The sequence below is a fragment of the Perca flavescens genome, chromosome 14 (assembly GCF_004354835.1).
Source record: "Perca flavescens isolate YP-PL-M2 chromosome 14, PFLA_1.0, whole genome shotgun sequence".
Lineage (NCBI taxonomy): Eukaryota > Metazoa > Chordata > Actinopteri > Perciformes > Percidae > Perca > Perca flavescens.
Window position 1 is genome coordinate 23,265,146 of NC_041344.1, and position 19,894 is coordinate 23,285,039.

General features: G+C 40.4%; 1 protein-coding gene across 1 annotated transcript in view; it reads right to left on the reverse strand.

Moving 5' to 3' along the window:
- Positions 1-19,894, reverse strand: part of csmd2 (CUB and Sushi multiple domains 2) — a 282,360-nt gene that overhangs the window by 39,900 nt on the left and 222,566 nt on the right. Inside the window, exons 36-47 of the mRNA XM_028597331.1 lie at positions 19,471-19,595; positions 15,952-16,048; positions 14,907-15,011; positions 14,507-14,625; positions 12,169-12,238; positions 10,367-10,483; positions 9,930-10,139; positions 8,364-8,552; positions 5,963-6,140; positions 2,178-2,323; positions 2,000-2,080; positions 566-679 (exon numbers count right to left, since the gene is read on the reverse strand). Coding sequence (XP_028453132.1) covers positions 566-679; positions 2,000-2,080; positions 2,178-2,323; positions 5,963-6,140; positions 8,364-8,552; positions 9,930-10,139; positions 10,367-10,483; positions 12,169-12,238; positions 14,507-14,625; positions 14,907-15,011; positions 15,952-16,048; positions 19,471-19,595 — 1,551 coding nt within the window. The remainder of the gene's footprint in view (positions 1-565; positions 680-1,999; positions 2,081-2,177; positions 2,324-5,962; positions 6,141-8,363; positions 8,553-9,929; positions 10,140-10,366; positions 10,484-12,168; positions 12,239-14,506; positions 14,626-14,906; positions 15,012-15,951; positions 16,049-19,470; positions 19,596-19,894) is intronic.

Below are 19,894 nucleotides of genomic sequence, written 5' to 3' on the forward strand. Positions count from 1 at the left end.
GGTATCATCCAGTCGCAGTGCTGTAAACTGGCAGGTTTTAATGTTACAGACCACTGATTTTTTAGTAGTTTAAGTGTAAACATGTATTGTTATTGTGAATCTTTGGTTTAAACTAGCTTTCAAACAAACGCCCCCCATGGGCACCTCAACGCCCCCCTTTCCAAAATATTGCTTCCAACGCCCCCCATCATCTTCTGAACGCCCCCTGGGGGGCGGTACCGCCCCCGTTGAGAAACACTGATTTAGGGAGATAAGAAAAGATAAAGCAGGGGGAGAAAAACATACTAAATGTAGCTAGAAGAGAAAGCGGTATCGTAATGTGAAAAAGGAGAGCGGTACCGGTAGGATAAATATGGGCGGGAAAAGGAAAGGAGCAGCGCTTGCCTCTCCCTTTATACCACCACTGAGGTGCCCTTGAGCAAGGCCCTTAACCCCCAACCATTCAAATGGAGCTACTCCAAGGCCAACTGTGTAAGTCTGAATGGTAAATAGGGCCTTCATGAAAAAGAGTGCATGCCTTTCCCTGGATAACTTCTCAAGTTTCAATTCTCAGGCATTTACTCACCATCACATGAGGGCGGAGGCCCTTCAAATTCCAAATGTGTCCCCAGCCGGCAGGTCTGGATGCTGTTTCCACTTAAATGGTAGCCTGGAAGACATCGGTAGCGCACTATATCACCTGAACAGAGAGAGATGGAGGAGGGAGAGGTAATGTTAATGACCGATCAGAGATGTGGCAACGAGCCATATGATTAGGGTACCGAAATCCGCTAACGACCGGTATCTACCGGACCGAATGACAACGCAGATTTTGGTGCCTCATTTCGGTGCCAAATGCCTGCGCTGCTCTCTGGTGCTCCGAAACGAACGTTACAGGAAACAGAAACATCACTGTATGCGGCGTTAGTTTACAATACACTTGGCAGGAGGTAAGGTTAGCCTACCATTAGCTAATAGCTGGCTTAAACACGGTTTAAATGCTGAAAGATAAATAGTCTAACGCATGGCTGTATTTCACATGATAAGATTCCAACACCGGGACATACAACAGTCTGTAGTTAAAGACACAGTGTAGACTTGCTACAATTTGCCAGACACCATGGCCGCTGCTGAAGTCAGAGTTGTAGGAGAAACAACAACGACGAGACTTAATGGTGTGCTCAATTGCACCTAATAAGCTCATAGCGCATAAAGTCGTAAAGTACCCTTCTGCCATCTAGTGGTTCTCCTTTTTGAAAAATGGTCTTAGCAATAAACAAGCCGTTCCTTAAGGTCAGCGACTGTTGTTTTGTGCTCTCTTTTTTTTTAAGTTCAATTCAGGCACCTTTGAGGCATCGGCACCGTTTTAAAAGTATCGTTTTAGCGCCTGTATTGAAAAAATTCAAATGATACCCAACCCTACATATGATTGATATAATCCAAAATGTCATCATACACAAATCAGTGCTCCTTAGCCAGGATACTGAAATGACACGGAAGTAAAAGTGATTCATTGTGTATCTCAGTGAAAGAAAAAGTTAACAGTGGAAAAAAAGTCCCATTATAAATCCACACTGGGGATCCTATAGATGAAACACTATGTTGGTGTTGTTTCCTTTGTGTCTCTGAATAATAATGCGGCAAGAAGGTATGCAAATAAACAGATAAGGGGAAATTAAACTGTATTGTCTTCTACAGGGGAGAATGAGTGCACCTGCCTCAAATCCCTCTGGCTTTTTGATTATTTTGTCATAATCATTCATTTATACTGCTGCTTCAAAATCCCCTGGGTTATGTTGTTTGGGGTGAGTCTGCATTCAATACATTTGCCTTATGGGATGTGTAGTCAGTATCAGAGTCAGTGAACATGGGGCAATGTAAACTGCCAAAGCCAGAATGTGAACTCACAGTGGGATAAACTATTTAAAATGCTACAATTCCACAAATCACGATGGGACCGACATCTAATACAAAAAAGTCAGAAGTGCGTAGATAGCAGTGATTGTGAGTTTCCACCTACCAATTTTAAACTCTTTGCTTGCCATCAGGATCTCTGCATTAGGAATGATGGGGGGAGGCAGGCAGAACTGCAGTCTGTAAGCTTTATTGAGAGCATCAAAGACATGAAAGGGGTCACACACAGAATGTTCAAATATCTGGTAGAAATAACAATCAAGTAAGAAGAGTAATTTACATACCTTGATAGCTGATACGGAATAGTCCACCCTTCTCTGTGTTACTACGGAAACGAATCAGCACCTGATTGGATGTGCTACTGGGCGGGTCGTTGGGCTCACCATCAGTGAACACTCCCAGTTTCCTGGCTGTCTCCTGTGGACCATCCCTAAAAGGAGACGAGGTTACAGGTCAACTTTAACTTCAAATAGTGATGACAATTAACCATGGAGATGTTCTGTCAGCAGCATCTGCTCAAATGCTCACTCGTCTCTAAACATCAAGTACCTTGAGACTCTGTGACACATATGTGTGAGAAAACCAGACAATGCCACATGCCAGATTATCGTCAAGCAGCTTCCAGCAGCAGAATATAACCAAGCTGCTCTCACTTTATCATACCCAAAGCAATTACTCTGGGCTGCTCTGGGTGATAATGTTGAAATAAGGTAAAAATTACAGATAAGCATGGAATGACAGGTCTGGATTGCGCTGTTTCTGCTAACTGCCATCCAATGGGAGTGTCCCTGGAAGCTGTGGCCCAGCCTTGGCAGTCCCCTGGCGTGGGCATGCCCGATTAAGCCAGCTCCCAGATTCCTGCCACAACCATTCAGCTTAAAAACCATCTGTCTTTGGCTGTCAGACTGGGCATGGGAGATTACAAGCAGCTCTGGAAACGGCTGGCTAGGGACTGCTGCCTGACAGCACTCTGGCCAAGCTGCCATTACGGGGCCCATTTCCTTGGCTCAGTAGTTCAGTGGATAGATACACAGCGATGGTAACTGGAAACTAGGGAACATGATAGTCCCCATCTTGGCTCTGCATGAGCTTGTAGGGAAAGATCAGCACAGTGGGAGCAGTTTACAGAAGAGCAAAAATACACTAACTAGAACTACCGCCATGCGGTTAGATGCCTCTGCTGACCAGTCAAGTTGCATTCAATAAAAATACATGTTTTGCAAGTTTACATCCATGTCTGTCCAGATTTAGAAAATATGTAGTTAAGACTTTGAATGAAATAAAAGGTATTAATTGTTTTCATTTTTTTTTTTTTAAATGTGGATGCTTCACACACATATTCAACTGGGCAGCAACCATGTCTCTGTCCACGGCCGTCACCGGCACGGAGACATTTTGCTCACTTTTCCATGTCGACTTAGTGACATAAGGGACTGTTGGTTATTTATTTAAGGGGCCACCGGAGGAGTTTTGGGATCTTTTGTCAAAACAGACTTGACCCCTCCCCTTGTCTTTTCTATGACCCTCCAAAAAGATTTGGAAAAGATTGATGCCTTATGTTCTGGTTTGCGCTCGGCTAAGATGTACATTTTTTTACAGCCATAACATACATGATTTAACCTCTGCTTTCTCATCTTACACATCTCACTCCTCTGTTATGGTGTGGTGGCCATTTCAGTAGATTTACTCACTAACATTGTTGTGGAAACACAACAAGCATGGAAAGTAAATGCACACTTACTGCATAACTGCATTACTTCCAATACTAAGTTACTCCTCTAGTAAACTAGTATTCACATGAAATAAAACAATAAAACATTGAGACCATTAAGCAAAGCACACTGGGTACAAAGAAATTGCTATGGACTCGTCACTAGGCTTCCTCAGTCATTGTATATTTTAGCTATATAGGTAAAGCTGCCGAAGTTGAACATTATATTCCAAAACATATATGTTTATTTTTAAAGCAAATTTAAAACAATTTGCCCTTATGAAATCCAATCGCGGCACGGCTGTCTTGGAACACAATAGACAGACGGTGGCAGAATGCCCCAACACTTAAATTCAACTAAAATGTAACAGTGAACAATCAGTGATCAGAGTCTGTTAAATGCTTCTCCAAACACAGAAACGAAGCGCAATCACACCATAAACGTTAAGAAAAAAGATCTGTATTTTGCTGTAATCCAATGACACAAAAAAAAGTAATCCACAGTGATCAGTAGATCCACCTCAGCATTTAAACAATGTGGACTAAAACGTATAAAAGTCAAAATCTACATAAAACCCGCAATCAATTAGTAAGCTGACATCAAATGTCTTTATTGCAACGTTGGCACGGCAAGATGTCCAGACATAGTGCAACAGTTATTTTCGTTTTTTGCGTCCTGCTGCTCCCATCGTCAGCCAGGTAATATTTTTTTTACTAAAGTAGTATACAAAGACAGATGTATTACCTACCACCATTTAGTTGTTTTGTGTTATTTAAGATATTTATAAAATATCTGGTCATGCCAGACGTAATTATTTAAACAATGCAATTACCCGTTTCAGCTATCAGAGGGGGCAGTGCGCCCTCTGCCCCCCAGCAAACTCATGGGTCAGACCCATTTGGTAGCGAAGGAGGGCCGAGACCCAAACCCCCTTCTCCCGACTAAAAAAATTTGGGTGACCCTCCCCTCAACAAAGAATAAAAAGACATGACCCTCCCCTATTTTACTCAGGTGGTCCATTTCATAAATACCGAACGGTCCCTAAACTCCACTAAAAAAACCTTCACACCAATTTCTGTAAACAGCCAAATCCGTAAAACAACGATGTCACCCCACGCCATGTGGCCTTTTCATGTGGTCGTAGAGTTGCCAGGTTGGCTGGCAGTCAGATCTCCGGTCTCACTGAGATCTGGGACCTTTGGAGCTCATCTCGGGGAGAGGGGATCAACTGGGACTGGCAACCATCATGCATGCAAAATCCTGTCTTTGGTCACACATATGGCAGGCCCAGGAGTGCATTAGGGAGGTGATACATCAGCTCGATACTCAGTTAGGCAAATACCTACCACATAAACGTCCTGACACAAACATTTACACAGAGAAAAAGGAGCACACACACCTTTTCCACCAGCCAAAACCTACTTCCTCTGTCTCCCTCTCTCTTCTCTCAAACACATACTGTATTTACAGAGTTGGGAATGACATTCCACCTGCTGCTCTGATGATGTTCAATGGCTGATTAGATTCATTCCATGTCAGCAATTGGTATTTAGAAAATATGATGTAAAAAACTCATAATAATTTATACTTTTTTTTTCTGCTATTAAGATTGCACATGAAGAGCCAAAACCCATAGAAGTATTTGTCAAGATCAGAGGTTTCTGGTGTTGCCACTGAGGTTCCCTACCAAAATAAATCACAATATTATTATCCTTTACATTTGTGTATATATATATATATATATATATATATATATATATATATATATATATATATATATATATCTCAATGTGGCTAAACATACATTACCAAACAAAGAAAAAGTGTGAAGGGATTTGATGATTTTAAAAAAGAACGCACTGAAAAGAACTCCCTAAAACACAAGGAGTTATTAATCAAGGAGGGAATGGTGGGCATGACAATAACAACAAGTACACAAGAAAAGAAAGAGATAAAGCCAAAGACAAGGCAGAGGTGAGCTTTTAATCTGCAGCTATTTTTGGCACTATAATGGATGATAAAGATGAAGAACATGGTGGGAGGCCATACTGTACTTATTAGTTAAAAAACAAGCTACAGTCACATCAAAGGGACAGTAAATGAAAAGAGAGGAGTGGGCAGGGGCATTAGAGATTACTGGACCTTGATTCAGAGGCGGGAAGAAAAAGAAAAATGTAGCTCTAACAGGTTGAAAAGTAGGAATGGGTGACAAGGATTTCAAGGATGGGACTATTAGAAAACTGGTTAAAACATGATTGCAGTTTTTTCTGACATTTTATGGTACAAAGTATACACGGTATATCATAAAAAAGGTATTTACACATTATCTGCAGTACCTGGCAACAGTAATTTCTTACCAGACAGTGATGAAGTCGTGCGGCCCATGAACCTGAAGCAGGGTGAAGTTGATTTTGATGCCTAAACCAGGAGCCACGGTGATCAGCCAGGAGCAGTCAGCTGAGCTAGGGTACTCCTCTGGGTAACCCGGGGAGAAGATGGTCCCATTGTCTGATGTGATGTTCCCACCGCAAGGCACTGAGGGAGGGAAGGGTAAGGGAGAAAGGTAGTCAAAGTATATACATATATATGGGACAGATCCATAATTCAGCTGCGATCGGGTGAAGATGGGGGATTTTTCATCCTCCTCTTCTTCTGCTTCCCTTCTCAGTGTCTCTCTCCCCCTTTCCTTTACTCTTCGTCTAGTGCCCGGGCGCTTGTCTGAGCTAAAGATTAGCCAGTAAAGCCTGTTAGCAAGTGGGGACTTGGGTGGACTGTTTTGCTAAGATAAGGCCTCAACCCTTTCCCACTGGGGGGTGAACAGAGAGAGTGCAGAGCTGAGGCGAGGGGTTATTGTGGACTGGGCTTTTGAGGTGTGTATACAGTACGAGGAGTGGATATGCATGTTTGTGTAAACTTGTATGCGTTTGAGTGACAGGAAAGGTTAAAACAGCATGTCTATGTCAGAACTGACAACACTAGAACCTCACAAGTCCACACATGCTTGATTTCCTGAGGTTAAAAATATCCTGCACAGCCTGAAAAATACAGTAACACTCACTCACACACACATACTGTACATACATACAAACTACCCTGCACCCAGCACCAAATCTGCTTGCATAGAAATTGTAACTATATTTCCAATGTTCCTCAGGAACTCCGGAGCTTCTAACCAACTTAACGATTACTAAGCGTTGCACTCCCGCTGGTGCCCTTAGAGAAACCCCATATTCACTTTGGTGGAGCAGGGAGAAACTGTAAGGAGAGGTAATCTTAGTGGCGCAGGCATCTCAAGCAACCCAGACAAGGTATTTAGCTTAACGGCACACCCTTGGATGTCTATAGGTATAGGATCATTCCCAAAGCAGAGATTGCATGTTTCATCCCTCTGTTCCTCTCTCAGGTTATGTGTATGCTCATGTTATAAAGCTGCCTACTTTAGCCCTGTGGTTGATAGGCCCCTCTGCTGCTGGCTCACCTGTTAAATGAGCTATCGATTAGAAAGATTGATTAAACCCTTGACACTCTATGGAGTTGCACATCTGGCTGATGCCATCAACAGTTTAATCTTATGTGTTAAAAAGTGCATGTTTGCTTAAAGGTCCCATGACATGCTGCTTTTAGGATACCCTAATACTGTATCTGAAGTCTCTTTCCCGAAATTCAGCCTTGGTGCACACTTGGTGTGTACTAGAGCCAGTCCCACAATGAGCTTTCCTTAGGATGTGCCATTTCTGTGTCTGTAGCTATTGAGGACGAGAGAGGGGGGGGCAAGGTGGAGGGTGGGGGTGTGGCCTTGACCAACTGCCACTTGGCTTGTTTGCAAGCCATGATGTCTCTCTCTCTCTCATGGGTGGGCCAAATTCTCTGGGTGGGCAAAGCAGAGAAATGGGAGGTAACCTTTCTCCTTATGACCTCATAAAGAACAGATTCCAGATCGGCCCACCTGAGCTTTCATTTTCTCAAAGGCAGAGCCGGATACCCAGGGCTCGGTTTACACCTATCGCCATTTCTAGCCACTCAGGGACCATAGGCAGGCCATGGGACCTTTAAAGGGTTAGATGGAAACAGAAAACTTGTAATGGGGCTGCAATTGTTTGTTTTTTTATATACAAAAAAGAAAACAGTAAAGCATAATATGTTTAAGTAATAGGCGCTTGTAAAATAATTACGAGGAGCCTTAAACATGTGACTATTGAAAATGCTTATCCAAAAGAGAATAAAGGCTGTCTCTTGTTCCTTCTTCACTCTGTTGCTCCTTCTCTCACTTGCATTCATCTCCCTGCTCGCCTATTCAAAGTTCCAGTGTCATGGCCATCACCTCCCTCAGTAGTTTTGCCTGCCTTATTGAATAATCGACAGCTAGAGCGTGAGAATGTGGGTCAAGGACGAGGCAAAAGAAAGAGCACCCATTACTTTTCTTTTCAGTTAAGCCCCTCTTTTATTTGCCTCCATTCGTCTTTAGAAGAGTATTGATTTTCATTGAAGAGTACTTTGCTTCATTAATGGGGGATGATAATTCAGTTTAATTGCATTATTCATAATAGATAATCACTATCTCCATAGCCGCACTTCACACTAATGATGCTCAATACATTCTAAACAGGAAGTTATAATTTTAGTACTTTGGTTCTGCGTTCATGAGGCAGTGTAGTCGGCCACTTGTTTGGAGGACTATTTAGTGGTCAGATTAATGTGTTAAAGTGTTAAATTTACATATTGTTTGTGTATTGATACAACAAATCTCACATCCCTTACCTTCGCAGCGAGGGAAAGGGTGATCCCAATTGCGGGTGATGCCATGCTCACAGGTGAGGATGGAATGTCCCATTAGTTGATACCCGGGCAGACACTCAAAGGAAATGGACTGGCCCACATTGAAGCCAGCACCCACCACCACTCCGTAGCGGAAAGGCTCTGGATCGGGGCACTCCTGTAGCTCATAAGCTGAGGGAGAGAACAGCGTGTACATCACTCCATTCAAATCAGCATTTATTTTTCCAATATAGCTAAATACTTTAATTCAGATACATTTTAAGCAGGTATATAGTATTATGACAACATAAATATACTGTTATAAAACATAAGTTTCATGTTTAAACATGTCCCTGTATTCTCATTCCTTGTTACAGCCAAAAGCTAGCAATCAATTGACACAACCTTTACAGATATGCCCTAATATGCTTTCAGACAACACCATTGTTATAGTGGAGGGTTATCTATTTTTATTTTCAAACTTTAATTCCCCTTCCTCATCTTTCTATTGTTCTTCCTCCTTGTGCTCAACCTACTGCAAACTTCTCCTCCTCCTCCTTCTCAGACAGGAGTTTTCAGAGGGAAAGAAAAAGCCAGGGGCGGGTTTGACTTGTGCTGTGCTGATGATGCAGTCATCAGAAGTAGTGTGGGTAAATAATTCTTCCTTTTTTTCCCCCCTCTTGGATACAAAAGCAAAGCAGGCAGTGAGCCTTGAAGAGCCAGGATATAAATATGACTAAAGAAATTGATTTCTATGGATCACAGCTTCCCTTTGTAGGAGATAACTCATGCAAATACTGCAAAAGGGGGGTATTTGCAAATATAATGCTTGATTTATATGCTAATGCACACATAATTATGTAAATGCACAATGCTACCTTTCGATTTGCCGGCTCGTTTGTTGAATCACAAAATACAAACGTTGTGTGCCTGTTGCATTTGCAGACAAGGGCAATTTACTCCTGCAGCAATGCCTTTTATTGGCACCTGATAAGAAAATCTTATAAGTGATCAACAGTTTTATATACAGAGTTTTACAAATTGATTGGCTCTGTGGGCTGATCAGTCTGACACAGTCAGTTCTAGGGCTAATTTAGTAATGTTATGGCTTTACATGTGCATACACCTCACAGTGAAGTGACATAATGGTAATAATTAGTGAACATGAAGAAAGAAAGGGTAACACTCCCAGATATTATTATTTGTCAATCTGCTGTTACATAAAAATAATTAATCTCTGTGACTTTATACTGTATTCTGAGATTATGTCAATTTAGGGTAATAGTAACACTATCTGCACCTCTGCTGAACCCCATTTCAGTGACAGCAAAGATGGTTTGAAGCAGCCAAAAAGCTCCAGCCACACTGAAGTAATTACTAGTTTGATCACAATTTGCAGAATAAAGTCATAATACTGATACTGGCTCAGCTCTGCAAGCCTTGGCGATTATGATCATTACTATAAACATATTAAACCATAAGTCTATTTTTGTCTGATAATAATTTTCTGTTTCAATCTTCTGCATCTTTTGCTAGTAGTACACTTAAACATTATTTATGGTCTCTTACCCTGGTACTCAAATCGGAACCCCGGTTTGTTCTGTGAATGGTCACTATGGAAATATACTGTGGTCTCATGGGAGGTGGTGAGGAGGGAGGAGGATATATCCTGGCCACTGAATCGGCCAATCACTGCGCTTGTATCCAGAGGACCATTGCGTATCTCAAGGAAATCATGGTTGGCCTCGGTGGAGAAGTTGAGGAACTGAAGGTGGGCTCCTGGGAAAATAAGAAATGTTGAGAAAGAGGTGGTAGGAAATTAAAAAAAGGAATGCCATCCTCTTTTCTGAAATATTAAAAAGGTACCTCTGGACAGGCTCTCACATCTAAATGAGTTTAACCAGACACCAGTTAGTTGTAAGTACAAATCATTCCACAATCCAGCCCTACACGTTGTACAATTAAAGGTTTCTTGAATGTGGGAATTATTTAAGAGTGATGCTCACCATAACCAACTGGTAGGTAGATTCTCCAGGTACAGTCACTGTTGCTAGGGTAGTTGCCAGGGAAACCAGGGCTGAGAATCATGCCCTCCATCTCCTCCCGGATTCCACCACATTGAGCTGACAGAGGGCAGGCAAAGCATTGCATTAGCATTTGCAAACAGTGATTCTCTCAGAATAGAATACAGTTTTTTGTCTGTGATAGTGGGAGTCTTTAACAACTTTAGTACTAATAGAAAATACTATATGAGAACAAAATAGTATGGTATAAGGTGAGTTAATCAATTTTGTTTTAGTTAAACCATAGCAGGGGTGACATATTTAGTTATTTTGAAACCTAAATTCCAAAGCCTGTAAAACTGAAGTTATAACTAAAGACTGGGAGAAGAACATCTTGAACCAAAATCCTATAATTTACTATCTTTCAGGTGGGTTTGTATTGCTTAAGGCAAGGTGAGAATGTTTCTAATGCAGGTCCATTTGCTCCAATCCATTCTTGGAAAAATGCTCTGAAGCGCTTATTTGTCTACACCCCAACCCTTACATCACACTAAATGTTTTCTTTTTCAAAGAAATCAATGCAGTTGCAATTTTTTAGCAATGATAAAATAGCTGTTACACAGTGATTTCAATGTGAAAATGATTAAATAGCTCCAACTGACATACATACAAATAAAGAGACAGCATTGGGAAAAGGAAAATGTATCTCAATATTAGGGAACACTGGAGCTCTTTTCTTTCTACTTGAGATATCAGGATGCCATTTACTGGGTCTTTAGCTGCTCTTTATTCTTCTACTTTCATCTTAAAACCATGGATACAAGTTTTCTCAACTGAAGTGAGAAAATCTTTTTTATGGAAATACTGAATAAAAGCGATGATTGGATCAAGACAGATGAAATGAGCGAGAGATCCTGACACCAAAATTAAAAGATGAAAGAACGCTGAAATTAATGGTAAAAGAATTAGCTGACCAAAGGAGAAGAAGAAAACAAAAGTACTGCAATAACAAAAAAAGCAAACAGTGAAGTAGATTTAAAACTAAATGGGACAAACAGCCAACATAAGTCAAAGTACGGAGAACCACACATAGAAAATCAGGGTGCTGTACCACTGTGTCTCTGTAAAGAATAAGTGAGGGGTTGAATGCTATCCTGTAGCAGCACCAAAACCCTAAGGTAATCAGGAAACTGCTGATGTCTGTGAACAAGATGAATCTTTCCTTGACTTCAACCAATCACGGTCTGAGATGGAACTAATTAGGCAATAGTAGGTAGTTCCAATAAGTGGAACCCGTTTGTCAAGGCACTCTCACCTGGAGGAAGACTTGAGATGCAATATAGAAAGGAACCTAATGCAGTTTCATTCAGTCAGTGCGCTTAGCTAACAAGGTAGAAATATGAAACTTGTTTTAAAAGTGCAAACACTCTCATAAACTCAAACAAAAACACAAACTAGTGAAATATAACCCTTGCTTTTGTTATTTCTATCTTCTATTTTCTTTATTTTCTGATAGATTCTACTAAGAGCTACCTTATACCGGTTATATAAAATATTCCTGTGTGTGAGCAGCGGAAGAGTATTGGAAAGGTAAAACGTATCTTTGGAGCTATAGTATGTAGTGATATGTCTTTGCACACGTCAACTCTTTACATTATAGATACTCTGTATATTGTTTGAAATAGTTAGCTGGTGTGCTGCTTGCTAAGGTGAGGGATCTCCGAGGAAAAAAGTAAAAATGTTGAAAGATGTAGACACAAAACAGGAGGAGGGCAAGACATGGAAGCGAATGAAGATATTTTTACCTATGCAGAGAGGAGGTGGGTAGTTCCATCGTCTGACGGTTCCAGGCATACAGGTGATATGTGAGTTGCCCTGCAGGGAGCATCCATGCACCGATGTGTGCGCGCACACACAAAGAGAAAAGTGCAACAAAGAAGAGGCAATGAATTAATTTGTTCACCCCATCTGTCACTCATCTGTTGCTCCAATTATTTGCCTGTCTCCACACGACTTCATGTGGCGACTAAATGACTAAATCCATCTCAAGTGACAGAGAACAATAGAGAGGGAGCATCACAGGCACATTAAGATGATCACATTTATAGTTGCACTGCCGAAATATTTCTTTTCTGGAAGCTCTGCAGTTGAGTTTCAAAGCTAACTTGCCATACATTTGATTATAACAAAATATTCTGCTGTTAGAACATAATGGGCTTACTCAGCTGACCTTTTCTAAAAATGTGTCCACTGTAATGAGCCATAAGAGACTGAGGGAGTTTAAAGTGGACACCAAGACAACATAATGGTGAAGTCTTTCAGTTATAATGCACTCTTTCACACGTCTCACTGATTAAGGACTGATACTACAATGGTTGATAATGACTTCAGATATTTTTGAGCTTGAGGGGTGACATTTTAATTTCCTCTTTACCCTATCCACCTATACCTGTGGGCTGGATTTAGGTCGAATGTACCTATTTATATCTTAGAATTTTTAGTAGATAAGCGCAGGTAACAACAAGGCAATTCTACATACGAAGATATGTAGGATATCTGTGTTTTAACAATATGACAGATGTATACACATATGTATGACTAGTACAATGTGATTTTATTATCAATATTGGCTATCATTTTGGTGACTTAATTTATATAAGGGTACATTAACATAATTCTCCTCGATAATGCTGGAAGCAAACCAATATGCTGGCCGTTTAAATGATTGCAAGTTAGTAGCTTAAGTTAATAACTCCCTGTAATAATAGACATTATTTGATTACCCAGAGGAAATTATTAAATTAAAATGATTTTCGATGGAGCTCAAGTTAACTTAGATTGCATCCCCTAATAACTCAGGTTACATGTTATGTAATTATTTTGATTATCCAGAAAGAAACATAATTGGAATAATTCACCCAAACCTTTTTTGCAAAAAATAAATCAAAATAAAAACCTGGTTCTTGTCCTGCTGCTGTTAAACTTTACAGAAACTTTTTGTCACAGCAATTGGACATGTCCTTATGGACTTGTGTAGTGTAGAGTGGAGAGGGAACTTTCAAATAGAATTTGTGTCAACTACTGCATCCAGTGTGTTACACAGATGTCACCATCTGTCTCTTGAAACCCAGATGATACAGTGGAAGCCCTGGAGGATGTGCAGAACACAGTCAACTCGGAGGCTGTGCAGAATTCTGAGTGTATAGCAGTGTTCCTGAGACCTATCCTGCCTTTGGCTATACATATTTGAGCAAGTTGAGGGGGAAACTGTCATGCATCATAACATCCAGGGTGGATGAGAGAGATACAGTACATCAAAACAGTCATTCCTTAATCTATAAAACCACTGAGCAAAACACTGAGCTCAGCACATGCATAATTTGGTCACAGGAATAGAGGCACAAAAAAGGCGTATACATTTCCTAACTGTTGTCTATTAATGCTAAAGTCAGAGTACTCCACATATTACTGCAAATATGTTTACAGTACATTGATTTAATCACAATAAAATAATCAGAGCATACAGGCTGAGAAAATGAACAGATAACTTTTAAATAAACTTCTAAAGCAGGGATCTTCAACAGGGGTCAGAGTCAATGCAGGCAGGCCGCCAAATTATTGTTAATTTTTGAAAGTTTCTTTCAGAAATTGAAGTCTCTTGTGACACAGGATTCACTGTGTCACATGTACTGTATGTTTAACATTAAAACATGATTTATAAAATCATGCCAACAATTTTGATGTTAATAGCTTAGTATGCTATGCAAAAAAGGTACGTATAAAGGCTTTAGGCCACCCTAAACGTTATTGTTGGCTCAGTTAAATAAGCAACTTAATTTTATACAATATATGTATTAGGGGGCACCTGCTCCATCTCTCTTTCAGTTAAGGGGTCCTTAACATTGAAGACACCTGCTCTGAAGTGTCTAGTGACATGATCCAGTCCATCCAGTCTACCCCAGTTTCTTTTATCTGACATTTGGCTTTATCCACTTCTGTAAAATGTGATCACTGCTTGGGGAGATAACTGAAGAGAAGGGAAACTGACAGCAGTGACACTGACAAAAGCCAGAAAAGGATAAGCATCAATGTGGTATTATGGTCACTTATGACTGAACCATATCTGAAGCTAGGAGATGTTACCTGTAAAGTATATCCAGGTTCACACTGGAAAGACACCACATTATTCATCTGAAGACGCTCCCCAACCTTGATTCCATTCATTGGAACCAGAGGCTCTGGGCAGTTGGTCAGAGACACCGCTAAGAAAGAGATGAAAAAGATGACAGGGACAGAGAAAAGGGAAAGGCAATTTAATAACTATACAGAAACATAAAGGGAATAAAGTGTACAGAAATAGAACAGAAAATAAAATGTTTACATTTTAATGCAAACTGTGACTAAAACACTACAGGAGAGACATCGGATCCTGATGAGAAAGACAACAAGCAAGTCCTTAAAAGAAATGTACTGTACTCCTATTGATTAAATAATTCTCCTCTTCCACAGGGTGTTGGTACTTTACATCAAGTGGTATACTTACTTTTATATTCTAGCCTGAATCCAGCTGCAGACACACTAATATCAGAGAAAAAGTGTAGGTAGAGTTGGTTGGAGGTGCTGTTGAGGAGAGCTGGGACTGTGGTGCCTGGGGAAAAGATTAATAGTGGAGTTTAGCAATGCTATCTCCTGCATAGGCCGACCATAACTAAATGTATAAGATACTGGCAAATAGCTGAAAAGCTTGTTCATTTTACTGTTGCAGACTTAAGGGAGTGCATTTGTGTGTGTCTTTGTGTGTGTATGCAGCAAAAATGTATGCAGAAATGATTGTGTGTAGGTGTATTACGATATTTGGGAAAGCAGATGCATAATAGTGTAACATACTCGCTGTAATGAGAAGAAGAACAGAGCCATTTGTTTCTTCCAATGTGTGGGTAAGTATTCAGCTGATAATAAAAGAAAAAAAAAATTCCCTCCCCCCCCCCCAAAAAAAATCATCACTCAATAAAATCTTATGTTCTACAGATACCGTATGACCTAAAATTAGTTGTTTAATAACTCAAATTTCTGAGCCTGGCATTTCTCTTTCATCTCTTTACCTCAGGGTACATCTAACATTTACTTTTGGTCAGGTTCCAAGCACAAACAAAAGAATTCCCGGTTGCTGTATCCTCACCATGAGGGGAGTAACACAGATACTGTAAACAAACGTTTACTTCAACTCCACACAGAAAAGGCTAACCTTTGTAGAATTGTACCAAGACGTTCAGGGGGAAACTCAACCAATTTGGAATCTTGAAACTTTCCCATGACTACAGCAGCTGTCTTTATCCACTCGGAATTTAATTTAGCAATGTTACAATGCCAACTGTGCCAAATGAGGCCCCCATTTTTAGTACTGTACATGCTAATTTGGTTAACAAACCAATTTTTTTTTGCTCTGTGAAAAGGCTATTGTGTTGCTTTGACAATGCTTTTGGCAGGTGTAGATGAGTTGTTTTGTGTATAAGGTTGAGGTGTGAATAAATGCTGAAAACATGATTAAACAGATGCAAGAAAATAAATGCACACATATACAGCAATACCTGAGAAGCTGCCAAGCATGGTGTCAGTGTTGTCTCCTCCGTCAAACACCTCCAGCGAGTCCCAGTTCTGCTCTGTGACAAAGCTGATTACCTGGATCTGGGAAGAGACAGACAAAAAAAAAGTATGGGATTTAGGAAGCAAAGCAGGAACAGTAGGGTCAAGGGTGTTTGTGTAGGGAAATCAGAAATGAGGCTGAAATGCTGAAGATGAATGAGTGGGAGAAGACAACATAAAAAGGTGTATTTAAAAAAAAAAGGGGGGGGAGGGACTCTACTAAAAAGCTACTTTTACTTCAAGAGTAACAGTTGTCAAAATGTCACATACAGTCTATCCCCAGCATGACAATTGACAAAAAGCAATTTCTATGTACAAAACAAGTCACCTATCTTCTCTTTTGTGCTCATTCAGTGTTTCACACCAACACTGACAGTTAAGAGTCAGTGTTTTTAAAGGTGCAAATAACTATATAAACCTTTTTTTGTTTTATACTGCTTAATACATACATAAAGGGTAAAAAAATTAAATTATCAAAGCTATGACGACTTCACAAAAAGCACATGTTTAGAATTCTCAATAGAACAGAACATTAGTCATTGTGCAATATAGTATGTCTTTGCTTTCTGTTCTTTATTTCAAACACTTTTGGAAGGCTGTGTTCAAGTGGTGGGCATTCGATTTTAAATTAGGCAAACTGACAGCTGCAGAGAACAGTGGATATTATTCAAAGAAAGGCAGACTAAAACTTCTAAATAAGAGTGTCTGTATCGTCTAACAGTTACCACTGTTGACAAAAAAAGATACCACACACTGTAAGAATAGCACTCTGAAATCTCTTAAATTATGGATTTTAAAACTTATTTTGCTTTTGAATGCTAACCAAAGGAAGTATTAGGCTTTCCCCAAATATATAAAATTGCCCAAATTAAAGTGAATGTGTGAAAGGGGCTACATTGTGCCATCTACTATATCCTCGTTCTGTCTTCAGCTAAAATGCACACATTTCTTCAACATTGTATGTGTTTTTGTATCATTCCTTTACTCTCTCCAAGCCTCCCTTTCTCTTCCCTCTCACGTCTATTCCTTAGACCTCTCCTCTGATGGCTATAGATCGGATACGAGCCAATTAAAGGGGTGGTAGGAGCTCTGGCGCATCCCAGGGAGACGACGCAGATCACAGATTGATCTTTCATTAGGGGGCCACGGCAAATGTGCCGGCAAGGCACGTCGCTCCTTTAAGTTCTCTTCTGAATTGTGACACCCCAATTTAATGTCTCCCTGCTAGCTGGTAGATGGGGAGCAACAGAGACAAAGACAATGTGAAAGAGATACGGTGGACTTGGGAGAGTAGGGATAAGGAGGATTCAGCTGCAGAGTATAGACACAGCAGCAAGCCCTCTACAGTTAGCACGTCACATTTTGGTAGCACAGGCATAGAACCTTTGCAATGAGGACGTGTGTGTCTGGGTGAGCAGTGGTGGCCAAAAGACCAAAAACTCTAATACATAATCACCTAACTCTACCACTGTCAGTCAAGTTATGTATACGTTCCAGTGTCATGCTGTTTGCCTTTCAGAGCGTGTGTGTACAGTTAACTCTGTTCTTATTCTGTTCCACCTCCAAGCTATTGCCATGTTAGTGTGTAGTGCTGTGCAGCATGCTAAGTGCGCTTGTGGGCCATCTTGTGTATTTGACCTGTAAGGACAGTCAGCTGAGGTGAAGGAGCTAATAGCCGAGGGAAGGCACTGAGGTCATTAGCCACAGAGGCTGAAGCATAAGCCTAAAAACATTCCGTCAGGCAGATCCACAGGGACCTCGCACAGGTTCCTGGTGGAGTTCCTTCACACACGCATCAAAGAATAAGACTATGCAAACTGAATTAAATCCCAAGAAAGAAAAGTAAAGTAATTCAAGAGGCAATTATATACAAATTTATTTCAAGTTGTGCAATCTTAAGTTTCTGGTATAGTGATCTGTCAAATTAAATTCTGAGCCTCTGCAAAGTCAGAGTATAATTTAGCAGCTCTCCTGTAGGCCTACCCTGAAAACTGTAAATGCTATAACGTGGTATACTGTGGGTACACCTGTTGATTAGCCCTTGGTAAGATGAAAACATATCAGCACACAGGAGCTTGTTGTCAAGACTATGCAGAGATGTAAATGCTACAGGCTAACTGTAAATACAATCTGGTAATTCCTTATCCAGTCTGACCAGATATGGTTTCACAGATAGGTCACTGCAGTTAAGCCTCTCTATATTCATTAACTGATACAATCAGATAAACTAACATGCTGACAGTAAGCAATTAAAAAAACTAAAACAGCACTTTGGATCATACATCTAAATCTCTCTTATTGTATGCCTTTAGGTCAATTATTTTATTTTATGCATTACTATTATAACACTGTTCATATCTGGACGGTGTGTAGATAAGTTACATTTTTATACTGTATGTCTGTAATATACCTGCCAAAACTGGATTTCTCTTTCTCTTGCAAAATATTTCAGACTTTCCATATTTGTGGACTAACTACTTACTTTCTTGGGTTCCATTTTGTTTGGAAATATGGGATTGGATTTTGGATGAGTAAGGAGATGTGACGTATTTGCACTCTGTTGTTAACATAGCGGAATCCGTCTTTGATTTACTGGATGTAACAAATTTTTGCGGGATCTGATTACTACAATTCTGTCAGCCAGGAGGTACGTTGATGCCAGGGAGAAACTCCGTTATACTAGGGTGACCAAACGTCCTCTTTTGCCCGGACATGTCCACTTTTTACCTACTGTCCGGGGCGTCCGGTGGGGTTTTATAAATTCATGAAAATGTCCGGTTTTCACTGTTTTTCATGGGACCATTAAGAGTGTACTTAAATTGACTGGCGCTTTGCACACAATACTACGGTACTTTGTGGTGTGATGTAATTCCCGAGAGGCTGCCTTGTTGGCGTCTCTGCGACGCGCACATACACAGGGAGCAGAGCAGACAGCGGAGCAGCATTGCACACAAAATGCCGAAGCGTTTCCTGCTAAAGATTTCCCACCGTGGTCAGAAAACACAGGGGAGACACTTTGTTTCTCTCACTATGACTCTAGAGTCGGTACTCGCTCGCCGTCACTCCCGCTTCTCCCTCGCTGTATCACCCACTCAAAAAATGTCCCACGTACCGTCCCGGTCGGGACCAGACAAGTGGGAGGCGGAGTGCACCGTGTGCAAAGCTGGCGCATATGTTTCAGTGTCTTTATTATTTATCTTATTACATTGAAAAGGTATTAAGAGATATTTTGTTGAAGCTGGATTTTCTAACACAGAAGAGGTCATATTTAGAACATTATTTCATATTATTTATGTATTTTAAAAGAGAGCTATTATTTTGTTACAGATTTTCTTTTATTACAGAAGTTATTTTTGCACCATAAAGCATGTTCATTAACCTCTGAGAAGCCTGTCTGGATTTGTCTCAAGGCCCGGGCCGAGTGTCCTCTTTTTTTGGAAATGGTCACCCTATGTTATACAAACCTGGATTCCTGTTCCTTCAGGAACAGTGATCTTCCAGACACAGTTGAGGCTGTTGAGGTAAGGCTCAGGAAAGCCAGGAGATAAGATGGTGCCAATTCGGTGGGTCAGATTGCCTCCACATGGAACTGCAGAAAAAAAGTGATGAGCGGGATGAAAAAACATTAAGTCATATCGCAGCTTACCAAATGTATCATGGATGTACAAAGATGCAGGGAGAGTAAGATTAGGTATATGTATACAAGATGCATACATTGCACACTAATTCATATTTCTTAAATTTTCTTTCTTAACCTTTTTCCTCAACATAGATGTGATTCTCCTAGTGGGATTATGGAATTTTTTCCAAACAAGTGTCAACATTGCAAACAGGATTAAGATCACACAACAAGCAAAATATAAGAAAACATGACAAAACAGTTTTGTT